Source organism: Hemitrygon akajei, chromosome 31 (assembly GCF_048418815.1).
Source record: "Hemitrygon akajei chromosome 31, sHemAka1.3, whole genome shotgun sequence".
Classification (NCBI taxonomy): Eukaryota; Metazoa; Chordata; class Chondrichthyes; order Myliobatiformes; family Dasyatidae; genus Hemitrygon; species Hemitrygon akajei.
Genome location: NC_133154.1, coordinates 36696238 through 36717746, shown reverse-complemented (window position 1 = coordinate 36717746; position 21509 = coordinate 36696238). Strand labels below are relative to the sequence as shown.

General features: G+C 40.4%; 1 protein-coding gene across 4 annotated transcripts in view; it reads right to left on the bottom strand.

The window, feature by feature from the left end:
• LOC140719184 (carnitine O-palmitoyltransferase 1, liver isoform-like) overlaps window positions 1–21509 on the bottom strand; it is a 118738-nt gene that overhangs the window by 12866 nt on the left and 84363 nt on the right. For all 4 annotated transcript variants that reach the window (XM_073033617.1, XM_073033620.1, XM_073033618.1 and 1 more), the window contains exons 15-18: window positions 17178–17312; window positions 16749–16901; window positions 14895–15008; window positions 12120–12212 (exon numbers count right to left, since the gene is read on the bottom strand). In XM_073033617.1, the coding sequence (XP_072889718.1) occupies window positions 12120–12212; window positions 14895–15008; window positions 16749–16901; window positions 17178–17312 (495 nt within the window). The remainder of the gene's footprint in view (window positions 1–12119; window positions 12213–14894; window positions 15009–16748; window positions 16902–17177; window positions 17313–21509) is intronic.

Here is a 21509-nt window from a genome sequence, read left to right as displayed (position 1 = left end):
ACTTTGGGTTGTTACCCTGCTCCCCCGTAAGTTCCCCACAAAGATTCTGTCAAGTGCATGCACCACCACATTTTTGTCTACCTGGATGACATACTTGGCCAAATCTGAAAATGTATCCTATCTCCGCACTCTTTTTGAGCACTTAAGCCATAATGGGTTGATTATTAGCCCTGCTAAATGCCATTTTGGGTTGTCAACCATTGATCTTCTTGGCCATCGTATCTCTGCAGATGGTGCGAAACCCTTCCCATCAAAAGTAGTCACTATTATGGATTTCCCACCGCCCTTCACTACTGAAAAAACTACAGGAGTTTTTAGGCATGGTGAATTTCAATCACCGCTTCATTCCACGAACTGTTGTACTTATGCTCCCCAGTATAATGCACTTTAAAGGCAATATCCCTAATCAAGTGCCTGACTGGTCAGTGGACATGACCAGGGCATTTGATGATACAAAACAATCTCTTTCTAACGCAACCCTTCAGGCACACCTGTTCCCCAACATACCCATAGTCATTACTACTGAGGCTTAAGACTATGCTCTGGGAGCTGTGCATGAACAGTTGGTTTGTGGCAGCCACTTGCCTTCTTCAGCCACCAGCTCTGTCCCCCCAAAAGGAAGTACAGCATGTTTGACCATGAGTGTCTCAGTCTCTATCTGGCTTTCTGCTGTTTTCATTTTCTTCTAGAGGGTTGCCACTTCACAGCATTCGTTGACCATAAACCCCTCATGCACATGATGGCCCAAAATATCAGACCCTTTGGTCTGCCATCTAGCCTACATATCAGAGTTCACAAATGATATACAACATATCAAGGGGAAAAAAATGCCATGGCTGATTGCCTCTCACGGTCAGCCACTGAGGCCATACACATAGGGGCTGACTACGCCAGCATCACAGCCGACCAAGCTACTGACTGAGACCTACAGGCTTACAGAACAGCAGACACAGGCCTGCAGTTGGCTGGCATTAAGTTCGGAAAGCTAAGGTTTCTCTCCTGTGTGATATCTCAACTGGTTACCCTCGTCCAATCATGCCCACAAACTGGAGGTGGACTGTTTTTGACTCCATATATGGTCTCTCGCTTCAGGGCCGGAAGCTGCGCTTAAGTTTGTGTGGTATGGCTTTGAAAGGACATGTGTGATTAGACTGTAGTCCGTGTGGAGTGCAGGCAGACAAAAATTAAGTCATGTTCAGGTGCCTCTGGCATCTTTTGAGGTCCATGAGTGATAGTTTAACCACGTCAATGTAGACCTTGTTGATTCTCTTCCCCCACCTCCTTACTATGGTGAACTGTACTACGAGGTTGCCAGAGGTCATCGCCTTAGCATCAATGATGTCCGTAGATGTGGCTCGGGAATTCATCAGCACCTGAGTGGCTGGGTTTACAACCCCATCTGATATTTCCTCTGACCGCGGTCCCCAATTCATACAAAACCTCGGCGTTAGGCTACATCACACCATGGCATACCACCCACAATCCAATGGACTATGCGAATGGTTTCACCGCTCCTTAATGGCTGCTCTGAGGACTTCCCTGACCAATGATTGTTGGCATGGTCGTCTCCCGTGGGTCCTGCTGGGGCTCAGAACAGCTCCACAAGCAGACCTGCAGTTGTCCATGGCTGAGTTGGTATACAACCATTAAGAGGGCCAAGTGATTTAATTCCTGACGCCACGACTGCCTGCTCAGCCTCTCAACAGCATTTCACCCATAGTAAATTCAATTCCTTTTCACCTATTCCTACTGGTGCCAAGCTGTATGGGTCCTAATGCCCTTCCCTTGGACAACATTGGTGGCGTGGAGAGGGGAGACTTGCAGCTTGGGCAACTGCCAATCTTCCATTAAAAAAAAGCTTGCCCAGGCTTGCGCCCTGGAAACTTTCCAAAGTGCAAATCCATGGTCTAGCGAGACTAATGGAGGCCTACACCAACACCTCCCATCATGGCGTACAGCACTCTTGGGTTCCTGTTGATTTACATTCTGCCTCATTTGTTTTCATCCGCCATGAAGCACAGCAACATTCCCTTAGGCCCCCTTACAATGGGCTGTTATGTGTTTTGGAACAGAGAGAAAAGACTTTTATCATAGATAAGGCAGTAAAACCTGAACTTACTTTGGTAGATCACCTTAAGCTGGCCCCACCAAGATTTGGAGGTTTCTGTTACATGCCCCTGCTGTCACAACATGACCACGAGTGTATCAACATACCTCTGAATGAGCTAGAGGCACCTGCTGTTCTTCCACTCTTGGATCATAGGAGCTGAGCCGGGCAGCTTGTTCCAACTCTAGACAGGCTCACAATGCCAGTTATAGTGCATTCTGGGGTGAGGGGTGTGTAAGGTAACATAATTGATGGAAATGTACGTAATTCACAACCACTGACATCGAGTTGGGCTTTCAATTTAAGTGGTTGCTCTGACATGATGATGTAAAAATGTAAAGTGTTTTTAGTGCACTTTGAGTTCAATTTTTTTGGTGTTCAACAAATGAGTTGCTCCAGCTTTTCTGAAACATAAAACACCTCTGTCATTCCATTTGTGAAAACCCACACAGCTCATTCCTTGTCCTTTATGAACAATCTTTATCTAGAGTTAGGATTCATTCCTTCATCTTTTTTTAAACTACAGAAGCTGGATCATTGGGGTTGTGCTCTTTAGGAAGGAGGGACAGAAGCCTCACCACACTAGGTCTGAAACAACTATTTACCTATAACCATCAGGAAGGTGCATAACCAACCTGCACAACCCAATGGTACAGTACAGATCCAATCTTGCATTATCATTCATTTCTCAATTTATTTTTTTAAACATCATTGTCATGCTTTGCACAGTCTTTCTTCACTGTGCATAATTTATGTTCTATGTGTTGTGATACTGCTGTAAATAAGTTTTTCATTGTACATGTACCTCACACTACTTGCACATATGAGAATAAACCCAACTTGAAATCTGAAATAAAAACAGAAAATGCTGCGATACTCAGCAAGTCAGCCTGTGTCTGTGGCGAGAGAAATATTTAATGCTTCAGGGCATTGGCTCTTCATATGAGTGTCACTGTAAGCAAATAACTACATACATCTCAGGAGAAGAACAGTCATTTACACAATGCTGGATAGTTTGGATATAACTGTGGTCACGGATGGAGCTGAAATGTGATGATGGGATTTCAATTGGAATTCACATTTAATGAATTGGGGTTACAGATAAGAATGGGTAGAGCTAACAAGGATTCATTAAATTTAGTGATAAATTTATTGGAATTTTGTTTGAGGTAGCAACTAGTACATAGGTAAGGGGCAACTAGTTAATGTACCGTAGATTCCGGATTTTAAACCGCTACTTTTTTCCCACATTTTGAACAGCTTTGAACTTTGCGGCCTTTAATACGGTGCGGCTAATGCATTATTTTTTTTCATGCCGCCGAAAACATTTTGCCTCCTAACAGTAGACCAATAAAATTGATGAGTAGTTCACAGAGGTCCAATGAAATTGTACGATAAATCAAGCGCACTTTCACAATTAAATTATTGTAAATCAGTCATTTGTACTCACCCTCATCAACATGGAAAACACTCGAAGAAAAGCATTGTGCTGCCTTTATGGCAGTTATTTAGTTTATAATATTTTCGCTTAGTAATTCATTTGTTAGTTAAAGTTAGAACTGTTTTAACTATATTTGTTTTCTGTACTACATCGCGGGATGCTATGACGTCACACCCGGTTTCGCCGCGTCTTGTGGGATACCAGTTTGCGATAAACGGGACGGCGGGGGGGAGCGGCATTACGCGAGCGGCTTTGGATCTGAGCGAACGCTGCTTTTAAGTTAAAGGCGATCAATAACTTTTCCTGGTAGGCTGCAGTATATATATTTTTTACCAGTCGTTAGGAGATATTGGAATGTTGTTCAGTAAAGAAGTATACGCAACGTGTATTTAAAAGTAGCCGCGTTACAGGCACGGTTCGAAAAAAAGCATTTGCAATATGTATTTGTTTATGTTACCATATGGATTTAATTAAAAGTTAAAAAATCCTCACGTGTAATATCTTTCTGTGTAAATATCTCATATTACAACGTGGGCACCTGCGGCCGAAAATCCAATGCGGCCTGTACAAGTAAAAAATTGATTTTATTTCTAAAATTAGAGCCAGCGGCTTTTAATCAGGTGCGCTCTGTAGTCCGGAATCTACGGTAGTTTACTGCAGGCCTCTAATAAGGTGCTACACAAGAAATTAGTAAACAAAATTTGTACACAATATTGAGGGTTATATAATGGCATAGATTTAGGATTGGTTAAAGGACAAACAACAGAGGGAAGGGTCATGTTTTCATGTAGGAAGCTGAGACCAGCGTTATGCCCTTGGTTTGGTGCTGGCGCCAGTTGTTCACAATCCATGCCAATAATTTGGATGACAGGGTTGTCTAGTTTATCAATGTTTGCTCATGATACAAACAGATGGCAGATTCAAACAAATATAACACACACATTAAAGACATTTTCAAAAAAGGAGGCAGAAATAAGCTATTCAAGCCCATCTGCCATTTGATTGTGACTGATTTAATAGGGAACCAGGCCAGACAGCCTGACACAAATTGTGGGGATAATGCTAGACTCCACTATTAATTAGGTGGTGACAGGAATAGAACCTGGCAGATTCAATATAGATTTATGAAATGGAAAAGAGAGTTTTTGAGGTTGTAACTGGAAGAACCGAAAGAGCAATCTAGGTAGATACAAGATACTGTGGATGCTAGAATCTGGAGCAAAAAAAAAATCAGTCCAGATGAGGGGTCTTGACATGAAAGGTCGACCGTCCATCTGCCTCCAGAGATGCTGCTTGACCTGTTGAGTTCAACCAGTGTTCCTGCTGCTAGTTACTAGGTCACTGGGTTTACAGAACAGTGTTTTTAAAGTGCTACACAAGGGGATATAAAAACAAGAGCATGTAGGATTTGGCATAACATGCTGGCAAAGATGGAGGATAAGAGAACAGAGAAAATCAAGATACTTTTGGATTTCTATTTATAAATCACCCAGTGATTGAATGATACTGAGGCACAAGTTTTGCGAAAAGCAGAAGAAATTCTTAAAGTAGAGGAAATAACCAATTAACTCTTCCTTGCCATATACTAGGCTGCAATTAGAATAGAACTCTGAAATCTGACAGTCAGGAATGGCTTCTTCCCCTGCTGCTATCAGACTTCTGAACCAATCACCTTTTTCACATCACACCTTACAGCAATGCCCAAGATATGCTGACACCCAGGATTTGAAACTGCTGACCCTTTCCACTTCTGATCCCTCGATAAGGACTGGTAGGTGTTCCCTCAACTTCCCTTACTGAAGTCTATCATCAATTCAATGGACTTACTAACATTCAGTGCAAGGTCTCTTAAATCCACTTGTCTCATTTATTCCATTATCAATACTCTAGCATTTCTTTTGGTACCACTTTACATTGAACTTTGCAGCATTGCTATTTTGCACTCATTGCTGTATTCATTATTATCATGTTTACTCTGCCCCAATGAACGTAATTGCATCCTGGTGTATGTGACAATAAACTAATCTAATTGTTCAGAAACCCTGACCATTCAGCACCTAACCTCATTATTTCTGAGTGTGAGCCAGGGGTCCAGAGTGCAGTCAGGGTCAGAGCCAGCCCAGTGGGTTGGAGTCATGAACTCCAGGGATAGTTAACATGAGTGGGCTTGTGGCCAGAGCCAGGATCTGGAATGCCTGAATATTTCCAGCTCCTCTTAAAATTTGCAAACAACACAACTATTGCTGGCAGAATTTCCAGTGGTGACAAGGAAGCGTACAGGAGTGAGATAGATCACATGCTTGTGTGGGATGACAGCAACAACCTTGCACTCAATCTCAGTAAGATCAAGGAACTGATCATGAACTTCAGGAAGGGGATGTTGAGGGAACACACCCCTCCCCCACCCTGTTTGTAATTTCCTCAAAAAATTGCAGTAGGTTAGTCAGGCAGGATTTTCCTTTCAGGAAACCATGCTGGCTTTGCCCTATCTTGTCATGTGCCTCTAGGTACTTCATAATCTCATCCCTAACAATCTATTCCAACAACTTCCCAACCACTGACGTCAGACTAACAGATCTATAGTTTCCTTTCTGCTGCCTCTCACCCTTCTTAAATAGTGGAGTAACATTTGTGATTTTCCAGTCATCCAGTACAATGCCCGAATTTATCAATTCTTAAAAGATCATTGTTAATGCCTCCGCAATCTCACTAGCTATTTCCTTCAGAACCCGAGAGTGCATTACATCAGGTCCAAGAGATTTATCCACCCTCAGACTATTAAGTTTCCTGAGCACCTACTCAGTCATAACTTTCACGATGCATACTTCACTTCCAACACTCTTGAATGTCAGGTATACTGCAGATGTCTTCCACTATAAAGACTGATGCAAAATACGCATTCAGTTCCTCTGCCATCTCTACGTCTCTCATTACAGTATCTCCAGCATATTTTCTATTGGTCCTATATCTGCCCTCAACTGTTTTTTACCCTTTATATACTTAAAAATGCTTCTAGTATCTACCCTAAGGATTCCTTAAGCTCTCTTATCACCTCCAGATCATTGCACAACACCCAATCCAGAACAGCCAATCCCCTAATGGGCTCAACAACAATCTGTTCTAAAAAGCCATCCCTTAGACATTCCACAAATTTTCTCTCGAGGTTCAGTACTGGCCTGGTTTTCCCAATCCACTTTCATGTTCAAATCCCCAATGATTATCATGACATTGCCCTTCTGACACACTTTTTCTATCTCCTGCTGTAATTTGTAATCCACATCCCGGCTGCTGTTTGGAGGCCTGTATACACTGCCACTAGGGTCCTTTTACCCTTGTCATTTCTTAACTCAACCCATAGAGATTCTACACTTTCCGATCCTACGTCATTCTTTTCTAATGATTTAATATTATTTCTTATACACAGAGCCACATCATCCCCTCTGCCTACTAGTCTATCTTCCTGATACACCATATATCCTTGGACTTTCAGTTCCCAATGGTAGCCATCCCTTAGCCAAGTTTCTGAGATGGGCACAACTTCATCATACTTGCCAACTTGTAGCTAAATTTCAAGATTGTCCATTTTATTTCTTATACTGCGTGCATTCAAATATAACACTTTCAGTCTAGTATTTGTTGCTTTCTGTTTTAAATGCACCACACCTCAATTGCCCTGTAGCTCATCCCACTGGCTGTGATCATACCTCATCTCCTGCCTGTCCTTTCTATCATCACTGTTGCATGTTATCTTTGATTTATTTCTGTTTTCCCCTTCCTCAACTCTATCACTCTGGTTCCTATCCCCCTGCCAAATTAGTTTAAATCCTCCTGAACAGCTCTATTAAATCTGCCTGCTAGGATATTGGACCGCTTTGGGTTCAGGTGTAACCCGTCCTTTTTGTACAAGTTGTACCTCCCCCAGAAGAGGCCCCAATGATCCAAGAATCCGAAGCCCTGCCCCCTAGTCACCAGAGACACTCATAAATTTCTACAAATGTATCATGGAGAGGATTCTGACTGGTTGCATTCTGTCTGGTAAAGAGGTTTTGTAAAGAGCTGCAGAAAGTTATAAACTCAGCCAGTTCCATCATGGGCACCGACCTCTCCAGCGACCAGGACACCTTTAAAAGGCGATACCTCAAAAAGGCAGTAGCTATCATTATGGACCCCCATTACCACCATCAATGAGGTGGTACAGGAGCCTGAAGACACACACCCTACATTTCAGGAACTGCTTTTTCCCTTCTACCTTCTACCAGATGTACACATCTGACTTCCAATATAACTCGGAGTCCTGCCATGTGCAGAAGTTCGCTGATGACACGGCCATAGTGGGGTGTGTCAGGAATGGACAGGAGGAGGAGTATAGGAAACTGATACAGGACTTTGTGATATGGTGCAACTCAAACTACCTGCGTCTCAATGTCACCAAGACCAAGGAGATGGTGGTGGACTTTAGGAGATCTAGGCCTCATATGGAGCCAGTGATCATTAATGGAGAATGTGTGGAGCAGGTTAAGACCTACAAGTATCTGGGAGTACAGTTGGACGAGAAGCTAGACTGGACTGCCAACACAGATGCCTTGTGCAGGAAGGCACAGAGTCGACTGTACTTCCTTAGAAGGTTGGCGTCATTCAATGTCTGCAGTGAGATGCTGAAGATGTTCTATAGGTCAGTTGTTGAGAGCGCCCTCTTCTTTGTGGTGGCGTGTTGGGGAGGAAGCATTAAGAAGAAGGACGCCTCACGTCTTAATAAGCTGATAAGGAAGGCGGGCTCTGTCGTGGGCAAAGTACTGGAGAGTTTAACATCGGTAGCTGAGCGAAGGGCGCTGAGTAGGCTACGGTCAATTATGGAAAACCCTGAACATCCTCTACATAGCACCATCCAGAGACAGAGAAGCAGTTTCAGCGACAGGTTACTGTCGATGCAATGCTCCTCAGACAGGATGAAGAGGTCAATACTCCCCAATGCCATTAGGCTTTACAATTCAACTGCCAGGACTTAAGAACTTTTTTTAAAGCTATTATTAATGCTTTTTGAGTTAGTGATTTAGATGCATATCATATTATTACTGAGTTAAGTATTGTATGTAATGAGTTTTTGCTACAACAAGTGTATGGGACATTGGAAAAAATGTTGAATTTCCCCATGGGGATGAATAAAGTATCTATCTATCTATCTATCTATCAGATTTCTGGATGGATAATGAACCAACGAACACTAACTCTGTATATTTTTTATATAAACACACAGTGCAAAAGTCTTAGGCACCCTAGATTTTTTAATTTTTATATATAGATAGACATAGATTTTGTTTTAGATGTTCATTTTTTGTCTTCTGCATTAACGCATCAGTCGAAAAGAGAAAATTTTAGATTGCTAAACATTGAATTTCAAAAAAAAGTTACAGAGAAATTTAAGTATTTTGTTAAAGAAAGCAACATATTAAGTAATAGACCACTTTACAACTGAAAAAGTAACAGGTGTAGAAGAAATCAAACTGGGCAAAGAATAACCAAACTCAAATGTGAGGGTGTGGCAGAGGTGACAGTGAATCTTCAAATGATCAGTTCTTACATCATGGGAAGAGTAAGCATAGCAACAGGACATAAGGTGGTCATCCTGTACCAGCAAGATCTCTCCCAAGCCAAAATTTCGCAGCAGACAGGATTGTCAGAATGTGCCATCCAAGCTCTTCTGAAGAAATACAAAGAAATGGGCAAGGTTGGGGACCAGAAACAGTGGGCAGCCACAGAAACTGACTGCAGCAGAGGAGATATAAATTAAACTGACGTCCCTTCAAAATTGCAACAAGTCCAACACTGCTATCAACTCTGGACTCACAGAAATCACTGGAACCCAAGTACACCCCTCTACAGTCTGGAGAAGTTTTATCAGAAGTGGCCTTCATGGAAGAATTATTGCCAAAAAGCCATTCCTCCAAAGTGGAAATAAAGGGACTCACCCATGCGCAAAAACACAAGGACTGGGGTGCTGAAAAATGGCAGCAAAATGGCAGAAAAATTTGAAAATTTTGGATCAAACAACAGGCAGTCTGTCCGCAGAAGAGCAAGGGAAAGTGCAATATGGATGAGTGCCTGCAGCCAACAGTGAAGCATGGTAGAGGTTCCCTACAGACTTGGGGCTGCTTTTCTGCAAATGGAGTAGGTGATCTAGTCACAATTAACGGAATCCTCAATGCTGAGAAGCACAAGCAGATACTCATCCATCACGGAGTATCATCAGAATGGCTCCTGATAGGTCGCAACTTCATTTTGCAGCAGGAGAATGGCCGCAAACACACGACCAAGGTCCTAAATAACTATCGTCTGTGAAAAGAACAAGAAATTCTGCAATCAACGGTAAGGCCTCCACAGAGCACTAATCTCAACATCATCGAGGCTGTCTGGATTACCTGGAGAGACAGAAGCAGGCAAGACAGCCAAAGTCTGCAGAAGAACTGCATCCCACCAGCTGATTTTCTTACAAAGCTGCACGAGAGTCTACCTAAGAGAATGCAGTTTTAAAGGCAAAGGGTGGTCACAGCAAATAGTGATTTGATTTAGGTTTTCATCGTTTACTACATTTATAGCAAGTTTTTATATATTTAGAAACTCTTCATTTTATTATCTTTGAAAGCATCTTCGCATTACAGAATTATTTTACCGGTGCCTAAGACTTTTGCACAGCACAGTGTGTGTATGTATTTCTTGTATTTATAGTTTTTATTATGTATTGGAATGTACTGCTGCACAAAACAAATTTTACAATATATGCCAGTGAAAATAAACCGGATTCTGATTCTTACTGAAAAAAGTTATTATACTACTGTGTAACATATACAAACCCCATTTCCAGAAAAGTTGCGATATTTTCCAAAATGCAACAAAAATCTGTGATATGTTAATTCACCTGAACCTTTATTTAACTGACAAAAGTACAAAGAAAAGATTTTCAATAGTTTTACTGACCAACTTAATTGTATTTTGTAAATATACACAAATTTAGAATTTGATGGCTGCAACACACTCAACAAAAGTTGGGACAGAGGCATGTTTACCATTGTGTTACATCACCTTTCCTTTTGATAACACTTTTTAATCGTTTTGGAATTGAGGATACTAATTGTAGTAGATTTGCAATTGAAAATCTGGTCCATTCTTGCTTGATATAAGACTTCAGCTGCTCAACAGTCCGTGGTCTCCGTTGTCTGATTCTCCTCTTCATGATGCACCATACATTTTTAATAGGAGATAGATCTGGACTGGCAGCAGGCCAGTCAAGCACACGCACTCTGTGTCTACAAAGCCACGCTGTTGTAGCCCATGCAGAACGTGGTCTGGCATTGTCCTGCTGAAATAAGCATGGACTTCCCGGGAAGAGACGTCGCCTTGATGGCATCATATGTCTCTCTAAAATCTTAATATACACCTCAGAGTCAATGGTACCTTCACATACATGCAACTCACCCATGCCGTGGGCACTGATGCACCCCCATACCATCACAGATCCTGGCTTTTGCACCTTTCGCTGATAACAATCAGGATGGTCATTTTCATCTTTGGCACGGAGAACTCGACGCTCGTTTTTTCCGAAAACTAACTGAAATGTGGACTCATCTGACCACAGCACACAAGCCCAGGTGGCTATAATTGTCGCAGTAGCATGACGGTTTCTTAGGCAGTGCCACCTGAGGGCTCGAAGATCACGCACATTCAACAGTGGTTTCCGACCTTGCCCTTTACGCACTGAGATATCTCTGAATTCGCTGAATCTTTTCACAATATTATGTACTGTAGATGTTGAAAGACCTAAATTCTGTGCAATCTTGCGTTGGGAAATGTTCCTTTTGAACTAACATTTCTCTCACCAATTTTGGCACAAAGGGGTGAGCCACGACCCATCCTTGCTTGCAAAGACTGAGCCTTTGATGGACGCTACTTTTATACCCAGTCACAATACCTCACCTGCTACCAATTAGCCTGCTTAATGTGGAGTCTTCCAAACTGGTGTTATTTGAGTATTCTGTGCACTTTTCAATCTTATTTTAACTCTGTCCCAACTTTTGTTGAGTGTGTTGCCGCCATCAAATTCTAAATTTGTGCATATTTACAAAATACAATTAAGTTGGTCAGTAAAATTATTGAAAATCTTTTCTTTGTACTTTCGTCAGTTAAATAAAGGTTCACGTGAATTAACATATCATAGATTTTTGTTTTTATTGCATTTTGGAAAATATCCCAACTTTTCTGGAAATGGGGTTTGTAAAAGTAGCATGCTGTAGTCTAAGCGCTAGCATACCAGACTACTGGAGTTTGACTGCAATTTGGAGGCTACCTTCCTGATCTGTTGGGCAGAGGATGATACAGTGAAAATGAATGAACCAGAAGTGGGACAAAACAAAAATGAATAAAACACAAGGTATATTCAAGTTGTACAATGAATGCAACCCTTTAGCCTTCTGTAATGTTAAATAGGCAGAGCAGAAGCAAAAAAAATAATGAAAGCATTATCCTTCTTTCTGCACCAGTAAGTCCAGAGAAAGCAAGGACCGAGTGCTGCAACTTTACCGTCAAGGGGCTGGAGACTTTGCAGGAGATGTGAAAGTTGATGAGGTGGTCTCCAACGATTATGTAAGAAACACCATAACCATCATCTGCAACCTGAAAAGAGAGACAAGGGATTCAGTTTCAAGGTTATTAATCTATATGCACATTATGGTAGGCTTATGTTAAATATTTCACCTAGGCAAAAGGGAGAGCGTCACCTCTCCATCTCCTTAATTTACCTTCACAGCTGTTGTACTGTGACTGCCATGGAGTAAGGTTCTTTAAATGCCAACTTACTTCTAAAAATCAGTGCTACAATGACTTGGCAGCTTTGAGCTTTGCATCAGGGTTGTAGCAGAAACCGTAATTGGTGGGCAAAAGACACTGTGTCACTGCTGAGTTAACAAATTTCACGTCACATACCAGTAATAATAAACCTGATTCTGATTTTAATGTATTTTTACCCAATCCACCAGATAGTTTCAAGAGTTTGAAGTAGACATTAGCATATGTCCAGCACACCCAAAAAGATGAAATCCTACTATACTTTTAGTTACATCTTTCAAGACAGAGGAACTAAATGTTTTTCCATGTACTAGGCTGACAGCTTTCCAAATATGCTCCTAACTAGTCATACAGACTTGGATACAATTTAGTAATCTTTTCAAAGTTGTAGGCCTGACTTTGAATCAAGAACCTTTCGCTGTAAAAATGTTGTGCTGCTAATCTTTTAATTGACACTTCCTGAAATTGTTAACTTAGAATCAAAGAAAATTGTTGTACAAAGGAGGTCATTCTGTCTCATGCCTCTTTGCTGTAGTAGTTCAAACCCCAAGTTTGCTCTCCCATGCTCCCTTTGTAAATCTATAGCTTTCTGTTTCAAATTGTCCATTTTTTTCCCCAAAGGAAGAAACTGTTTCTGGCTCAGACATATCTTTCATAAAAAATACTTTGTTCTCAAATAATAATTGGTGTAAAATATTTTGAAACCCTCCTTGTCCTTCTTCCATCATGTCATTTCATTTTTTTTTTGTATTTTTATGTTTTACCTGTTGGCCTTTGTGGGCTTTCAATACTTAAGATTCAAAATTGCTAGTTTTCTCTGCTGATCCACACTCATCTGTTCCCTAAAAGCAAGTAACAACTTTCTGTACTCTAAATTGCACTTGCCATCCTACTCTCCACCTTATTTCCCTCTTTCCTCCCACTCTGATTGAAAGCTAGCAGCATCACAGGACTTGTTTGGAATAAGTTATTCAGAACTCTGTCTCAGTGGCAATATTATTAGGTATATCTGTACAACTGCTCACTAATGTAAATATCTAATCAGCGGATCATATGGCAGCAATTCAATACAGAAAAGCATACTACATGATCAAGTTGTTCAGACCAAACATCAGAATATGGACGAAATGTGATCTAAGTGACTTTAACCGTGGAATGATTGTTGGTACCAGTCAGTGGTTTGAGTATTGCAGAAACTGCTGATTTCCTATGATAGTCACACACAATAGTCTCTAGAGTTTACAGAGAATGGTGTGAAAAACAAAGAGCATCCAGTGGGTGGTAGTTCTGAGGGCAGAAACACCTTGTTAATCAGAAAGACTGATTCAAGCTGACAAGAAGGTTTTTTTAACTCAAGTAATCATGAGTTACAACAGTGATGTGCATAAGAGCATCTCTGAATGCACAACACATCGAACCTTGAAGCAGAAGGGTTACAGAAGATATCTGAAAAAGTGGCTACTGAGTGGCCATATGAAGGATGACCTCAGGTAAGCTAACAGAGATTCTATTGTGGAAATATATTACAATCTTTGAGATTTTTGTGTATTTAATCTTGTAATGTGACAAAATAGAACCTGTATAATCCCAAAGTGCTTTGCTATAAGCTAAGTATGTATGTGTCAAGAAGCATGTAATGTCCTGATCATTGTTCACTGTGTAACTAATGGGAAATTGATATACTGCTGGCCTTGTGTACTGCAGCTGTACTGCAGTGGAGGAGCTGAATCCAGAACGGACAACAACCAAAGAATAGCCTGAGAACTTGTATAAAAACAAACATTGTAAGCTGTAAATCAGAAGCAGTCTGCCATCCACGAGGAGTGGAGGGGTTTCTCCTTGCAAGCAATAAGCATGTCTTTGAAACAGATCCACTCTGTTTTTTGGTTCTTTGTTACAAGACCTATCAAAAGATACACAACACAATGGAGACATTCTAATAAATAGCTAATGGGAGGGTAAGATTTGATGTGGATAATAAAAAACACAATTTTAACTCTGCATCTCTCTTCAGAGATACTGACCTACAGAGTATTTCAGCATTCTGATTTTACTTTAGATTTACAGTGTCTGCAGTACATTTTGCTTCTCAATATCTTCACGGCCCCTTTACAATTTCCCTCTGTGCATGGTTTAAAGCATTAGTTTCTTTCAGGTAATACTCCAAGAGATTATTCATTTCAATTTGGTGCCCAGCTCCTCGTACTGAATATGAAGAGAATCTTTGTATTTTTTCATTGAAGAAATACATTAATATCTTGTGTTGGAGCAAATAGACCCAAAATACACATTATCAATGTTATTGAAACTAAAATTGTTCAATTTCAACAGGTACAGGAATAACCAAAATACATAATTCTTTACATCTACAAGCCTGGCAACTAAATGAGTGAACTGCAATAAAACTGAGAAATAGGTATCTAAGTAACATATTGGGAAATGGGTGTTATGCAAGTAGGAAAAAAAAATGGGATGAAAAAATTAAATGCGAATATATATCAAAACACTCACTGGGCCAAAACCACCTCCAATGGAGACATATTCCGGATGATTCACAAGGTCGAATAGTTCAATCTGCTGGATGGGTGTTTGACTCGTTGAAAGACACCATGGTTCTGAAAGCACCTAAAAAATGATACAGTTCTAATTTCATATAGGACAACCTACTGGAGTTCATCTTGTAGACATGAAATCAGCTATGATATTCCATGATTAAAAGACATATTGCATTCTCATCACATTTGAATCAAGGCACTTCCTACATTTACTATGCTTTCCAATAATCTCAATATGATGTCTTCCTCTCCCGTTTCAATACCAATGACCAAACTTAAACTTGACGAAACTTAACCAAGTTTCTCAATTTATCTTAAGAGTTCTTTAATCAATTCAATACATGGTGTTCTATACTCCTGGCCCATCCCTTTAATATTTCAATAACTATATGATGCCTGACACTTTATGAATGAGTTGCATCACATGGCTTTTCCTAAGACAGCCTTTTCATTTATTACATGTCCCATTATCACCTTCTTTGTCCTGCATCTTTAGTCCTTCTTTTAACTTGATCTTGACCCGAAATGTTAATTCATTTTCACTTTCCAGATGTTTTCAGATCTGCTATTTTACATTTCTGAGATTCCAGGTACCCTGCATCTGCAATGGCTTGGTTTTGAATTCTGTCATTTACTCTGTCTTCCACTAATTATAGGTGTCCCGTTTTTCGAACGTTTGCTTTACGACAACTCGCTGTTACAAAAGACCTACATTAGTACCTGTTTTCGCTAACCAAAGAGGATTTTCGCTTTTACGAAAAAAAGACACCTGCTTTATACGTGTGTTTACCCCGAGAAAGACTACAATGACCGTAAAACCTTGTGCGGGTAGTTGTTTGCGCATGCATGTACATGCGTACGTATGTGTGTACGTGCTGATTTTTTTTATCCAAATCGACTTTGGCTCGTTGTCTTCCCAATTTTGATAAATGAAACTACACCTTACATACAATATTTTTTCTTTATATAGGGTGTATATTTATCATATCATTCCTGCTTTTACTATATGTTAGTGTTATTTTAGGTTTTATGTGTTATTTGGTAGGTTATTTTTTGGGTCTGGGAACACTCAAAAATTTTTTTCATATAATCTAATGGTAATTGCTTCTTCGCTTTACGACATTTCAGTATACAAACGGTTTCATAGGAACGCTCTACCTTCGGATTGCAGGGGAAACTTGTATAGAATTTCTCTTGTTCTCACTGTGTCTCTTCCACTGCATCTTGAATACATCTTGAATGAATCTTGAAAACACTGATTCCGTCAGAGCCGAAACAGTTACTTATTTTTCGGATGGTGACATCACTAGCAAAGCCTATATTTATTGTACATCCCTTACTGTTTCAACAAGCTATAGTGAATTTTGTGAATTCTCTACCCCAGAACTTGTGGAGACTAACTCATTAGAAGTACTTAAACTTTCAAAAGATTGAGGAACTGAGAGTGAAGAACATCTGGTACAGTAGAGAAATGAAGGCTAGTATAGATCAGCCATGAACACTTTAAATGGCATAGCTGTCTTGAGGGGCCAGGGGAACTACTCCTGCTCTTATTTCCTTTAGTTCGTGAATGGAATGGATGTTTTTTGTTTCTCTCTGAACAGAAACCATATTTGATCCTATGTCCCTATTAACTGGATGGGTGATGTGAGGTCAGAATGGCTTGTTTTCTGATTGCTGAATGCTCTCTCCTGCAAGTTCCATGAAGGTTAGGATGATAACTTACCCTGCTAGGAGCAAAATAGATACTAGTCTCAGCTTAACTTCTCTTCCATTTTACTACCTAACATCACAACTGACAACCTTTTACCTCTTGAAGGAAGGGCGAATTGACTCCCAGGTACTTGGACACCACATAGAGGCAGAAGAGATGCCGATCGACACCACATCCAGACATAGCAAGCCTACTGATGTGCTGGTGATTCTTGGCTGCAATACGGAATAGATTCAGGCACTCTTCCCTCTGCAGAGGGAAAGAAATTTAAATATAATGCAACCTTATCAAGACTTCTAAAGAAACAATAAATACTTTTATTAGAACATTATTCAAGAGGTAAAAAAAATTTCATCCCAATTTTCTCTATTCTTCGTGATTTCCTTAATTAACTATTATTGCACTATTCTGATATTGGTTTCACATACCAACTGACAAACATGTTAATAGAATACCAATCTATTTGGCCAGTCTGGACATGAGCTTACACACCGAGACCCCTAGTGTACAGTAAACCTTCCTCACCGAAAGCTTTTTACTTTCCAGTGCTGTCACAAAATTGCAAGTCTCAACTGTACACGAACGCACAGTTTCAGTCCTCCCCTCACGATACAGCCGAGTCATTGAAGATTCATAAGTTAGACAGAATGAACCTTTGTCCTGCAACAAAGACAGCAAAAGAATCAAATATGGTTAATAAGCTGTCCCCTAACAAATTCTTTCCAAAAGAAAACATAATAACTTACTGTTGTAAAGTACAAACCCCATTTCCAGAAAAGTTGGGATATTTTCCAAAATGCAATAAAAACAAAAATCTGTGATATGTTAATTCACGTGAACCTTTATTTAACTGACAAAAGTACAAAGAAAAGATTTTCAATAGTTTTACTGACCAACTGGATTGTATTTTGTAAATATACACAAATTTAGAATTTGATGGCTGTAACACACTCAACAAAAGTTAGGACAGAGTTAAATTAAGATTGAAAAGTGCACAGAATATTCAAGTAATGCCGGTTTGGAAGACTCCACATTAAGCAGGCTAATTGGTAGCAGGTGAGGTATCATGACTGGGTATAAAAGTAGCGTCCATCAAAGGCTCAGTCTTCGCAAGCAAGGATGGGTCGTGGCGCACCCCTTTGTGCCAAGATTCGTGAGAGAATTGTTAGTCAGTTCAAAAGGAACATTTCCCAATGCAAGATTGCACAGAATTTAGGTCTTTCAACAACTACAGTACATAATATTGTGAAAAGATTCAGAGAAATCTCAGTGCGTAAAGGGCAAGGTCGGAAACCACTATTGAATGTGCGTGATCTTCAAGCCCTCAGGTGACACTGCCTAAGAAACTGTCATGTTACTGTGACAATTATAGCTACCTGGGGCTCGGGTGTACTTCGGAAAACCATTGTCACTTAACACAGTCCGTCGCTGCATCCAGAAATGCAACTTGAAACTGTATTATGCAAGGAGGAAGCCATACATCAACTCTATACAGAAACACCTGCGAGTTCTCTGGGCCCGAGCTCATCTCAGATGGACCGAAAGACTGTGGTCAGATGAGTCCACATTTCAGCTAGCTTTCGGGAAAAACGGGCGTCGAGTTCTCCGTGCCAAAGATGAAAACGACCATCCTGTTTGTTATCAGCAAAAGGTGCAAAAGCCAGCATCTGTGATGGTATGGGGGTGCATCAGTGCCCACGGCATGGGTGAGTTGCATGTATGTGAAGGTACCATTGACTCTGAGGCAATTAAGATTTTAGAGAGACATATGTTGCCATCAAGGCGACGTCTCTTCCCGGGACGTCCATGCTTATTTCAGCAGGACAATGCCAGACCACATTCTGCATGGGCTACAACAGCGTGGCTTTGTAGACACGGAGTGCATGTGCTTGACTGGCCTGCTGCCAGTCCAGATCTATCTCCTATTGAAAATGTATGGAGGAGAATCAGACAACGGAGTCTACAGACTGTTGAGCAGCTGAAGTCTTATATTAAGCAAGAATGGACAAAATTTCTAATTGCAAATCTACTACAATTAGTATCCTCATTTCCAAAATGATTAAAAAGTGTTATTAATAGGAAAGGTGATATAACACAATGGTAAACATGCCTCTGTCCCAACTTTTGTTGAGTGTGTTGCAGCCATCAAATTCTAAATTTGTGTATCTTTACAAAATAAAATTAAGTTGGTCAATAAAACTACTGAAAATCTTTTCTTTGTACTTTTGTCAGTTAAATAAGGGTTCACGTGAATTAATATATCACAGATTTTTGTTTTTATTGCATTTTGGAAAATATCGCAACTTTTCTGGAAATGGGGTTTGTATAATCCAGTACAAAAATCAGAAGAAAATGCAATTTTAAAATGTTAGTTGTGACAGAGAGAAAAGGATTTGGATGACTTACAGATTGAAGACAGTCACATTTAACATAGGCTGAAACCTAACTAAAATATTGACACTGAATGACAGAATTAAGAAAGCCATCAAGGAGCTTGAATGGGATATATTTCAAAATCAAGATGGTAAGCTAACATTCATTAACATGGTCAAGAATAGTTCTAATCTTACATCTCTTAAAACACATTTGTCTGCTTTGACTCATACAGGCTTTATTTTACAATACTCCTGATTTAGATACAAAATAGATCATTCCAGACTGAGTGAAGTTGACCCTGAGTGGCACAAGGAATACAGGTATTCAATTACAGAATAATTCACTGTATTACAAGGAGTAAATCAGTGCATTTCAGATGGAAGGCATAGTTCATGCTGCAATAGATTAAGCTACAATTTCTCCATTTAGGGGAAAGATTGCTTTTATTCTTAAGAAAGGCTGTAATAGTCAGACACAAAACTTAAAAGGCATAGAGTGGTTAAAAAAAAGTACATCAGGAGTCAATAATAGGTATCCAAAAGGGATTTGTTACAAATAAATTAAGGCAAAATACAAAGAGAGTCAAGGCACAAAGGCTGTGAGAATGTAGAAATGGTATGAGAAGGGTCTTTAAAAAGTGAAGTAGAACAATACTGAATAAAGAAAGAAACGTACAAAAGTAAACAAACAGACAGGTAAAAGATGGCTGGGAGAGTGAAACACACAGAATTGTACCAGGCAAATACAGGTTAGGGAGGGAAAATGTATGTCACCAAAGACTCTCGCAGATTTCTAAAGATATACTGTGGAGGGCATGAACCATGGCTACATCACCGTCTGGTATGAAGGGGCCTCTGCACAGGATTGGAAAAAGCTGCAGGAAGTTGCAAACTCTGCCAGTTCCATCATGGGCACGAGCCTCCCCAGCAGCATTGAGGACATCTTCAAAAGGCGATGCCTCAAAAAGCCGGCATCCATCATTAAGGATGCCCATCACCCAGAACATGCCCTCTTCTCACTGCTACTGTCAAGGAGGCGGTGCAGGAGCCTGAAGACAACACCCAGTGTTTTAGGAACAACTTTCTTCCCCGCTGCCATCAGATTTCTGAATGGACAATGAATTCATGTAAATTATCTATTTTTTCTCTTATTTTGCTCTTTTTGCACTATTTAATTTAATATATATTTCTTATTCTATTTTATAGTATTTTTATTATATATTGCAATGTACTGCTGCTACAAAATAACGTATTTCATGATTCGAATACAAATTCTGACATTCTGAGACAACCTGAAGGAGAGGAGCACATCAACCAACAGAACACACAGGAGAATTGGGAGAGACAAATCTGCTGGAGGAACTGAGGGGATCAAACAATATCTGTGGGAGTGAGAAGGGAGAAGTCCATGGCATAAAAAGGTAGGGAACTTGTGACGTAGAGGATAATGAGCATATGAAACAAGCTGCCTAAATAAATGGTTGAGCCAGGTACAATAGTATCATTTAAGAAGCACTTGGATAGGTACATGGAGGGGCAGGGCTCAGAGAGATGTGGACTGAATGCAGGAATTTGGGACAAGCTGAGTGAACGCTGATCAGTGTGGACTTGCTCAACCAAAGGGCCTGTATATGTGCTGTATTGCTCTGTGATTCTAACAGATTAAAATCAGAACAAAATGGGAGAAATTCTGCATAGCTTTGTATGGCTATAAAATAATAGACTTTAGGGTCCCTGTCAAAACTGTACTAGTAAATCACAAACAAGAGAAAATCTGCAGAAGCTGGAAATCCAAGCAACACATACAAAATGCTGGAGGAACTTAACATGCCAGGCAGCATCTATGAAAAAGAGTACAGTTGACGTTTCAGGTCAAGATCCTTCATCAGGACTGGAGAAAAAAGATGAGGCATCAGGGTTAGCAGGTGTGGGAGGGGAGGAAGGAACAAGGTGATAGGTGAAACTGGGAAGAAGGGTGTAGTAAAGAGCTAGTAAGTTGATTGGTGAAAGAGATACAGGGCTGGAGAAGGGGAATCTGATAAGAAAGGACAGAAGGCCATGGAAAAAAGAAAAGGCGGAGGAGAACCAAATGGAAATAATGGGCAGGTAAGGAGATAAGGTGAGAGGGGGAAATGGGAATGAATGGTGGGGGGAGGGTGGGGAGAAAGAGTATTACTGGAAGTTTGAGAAATCAATGTTTTCTTGACACCAGACCTAACCAGTTCCCCTCCATTACCACTCTTGCAGCTCGTTGACTTCATCAATCTTGCCTCCAACTTGCACCCTGCCCTTAAATTTACTTGGTCCATTTCTGACACCCTCTCCCCTTTCTTGATGTCTGTCTTTACCTTTGTTCACAGCTAATTTACTGATATCTATAATAAACCCACTGACTCTCACAGCTACCTGGACTACACCTCTTTCCACCATTACTTGTAACAATACCATTCTCTTCTCCCAACTCCTCTGTCTCCACTGCATC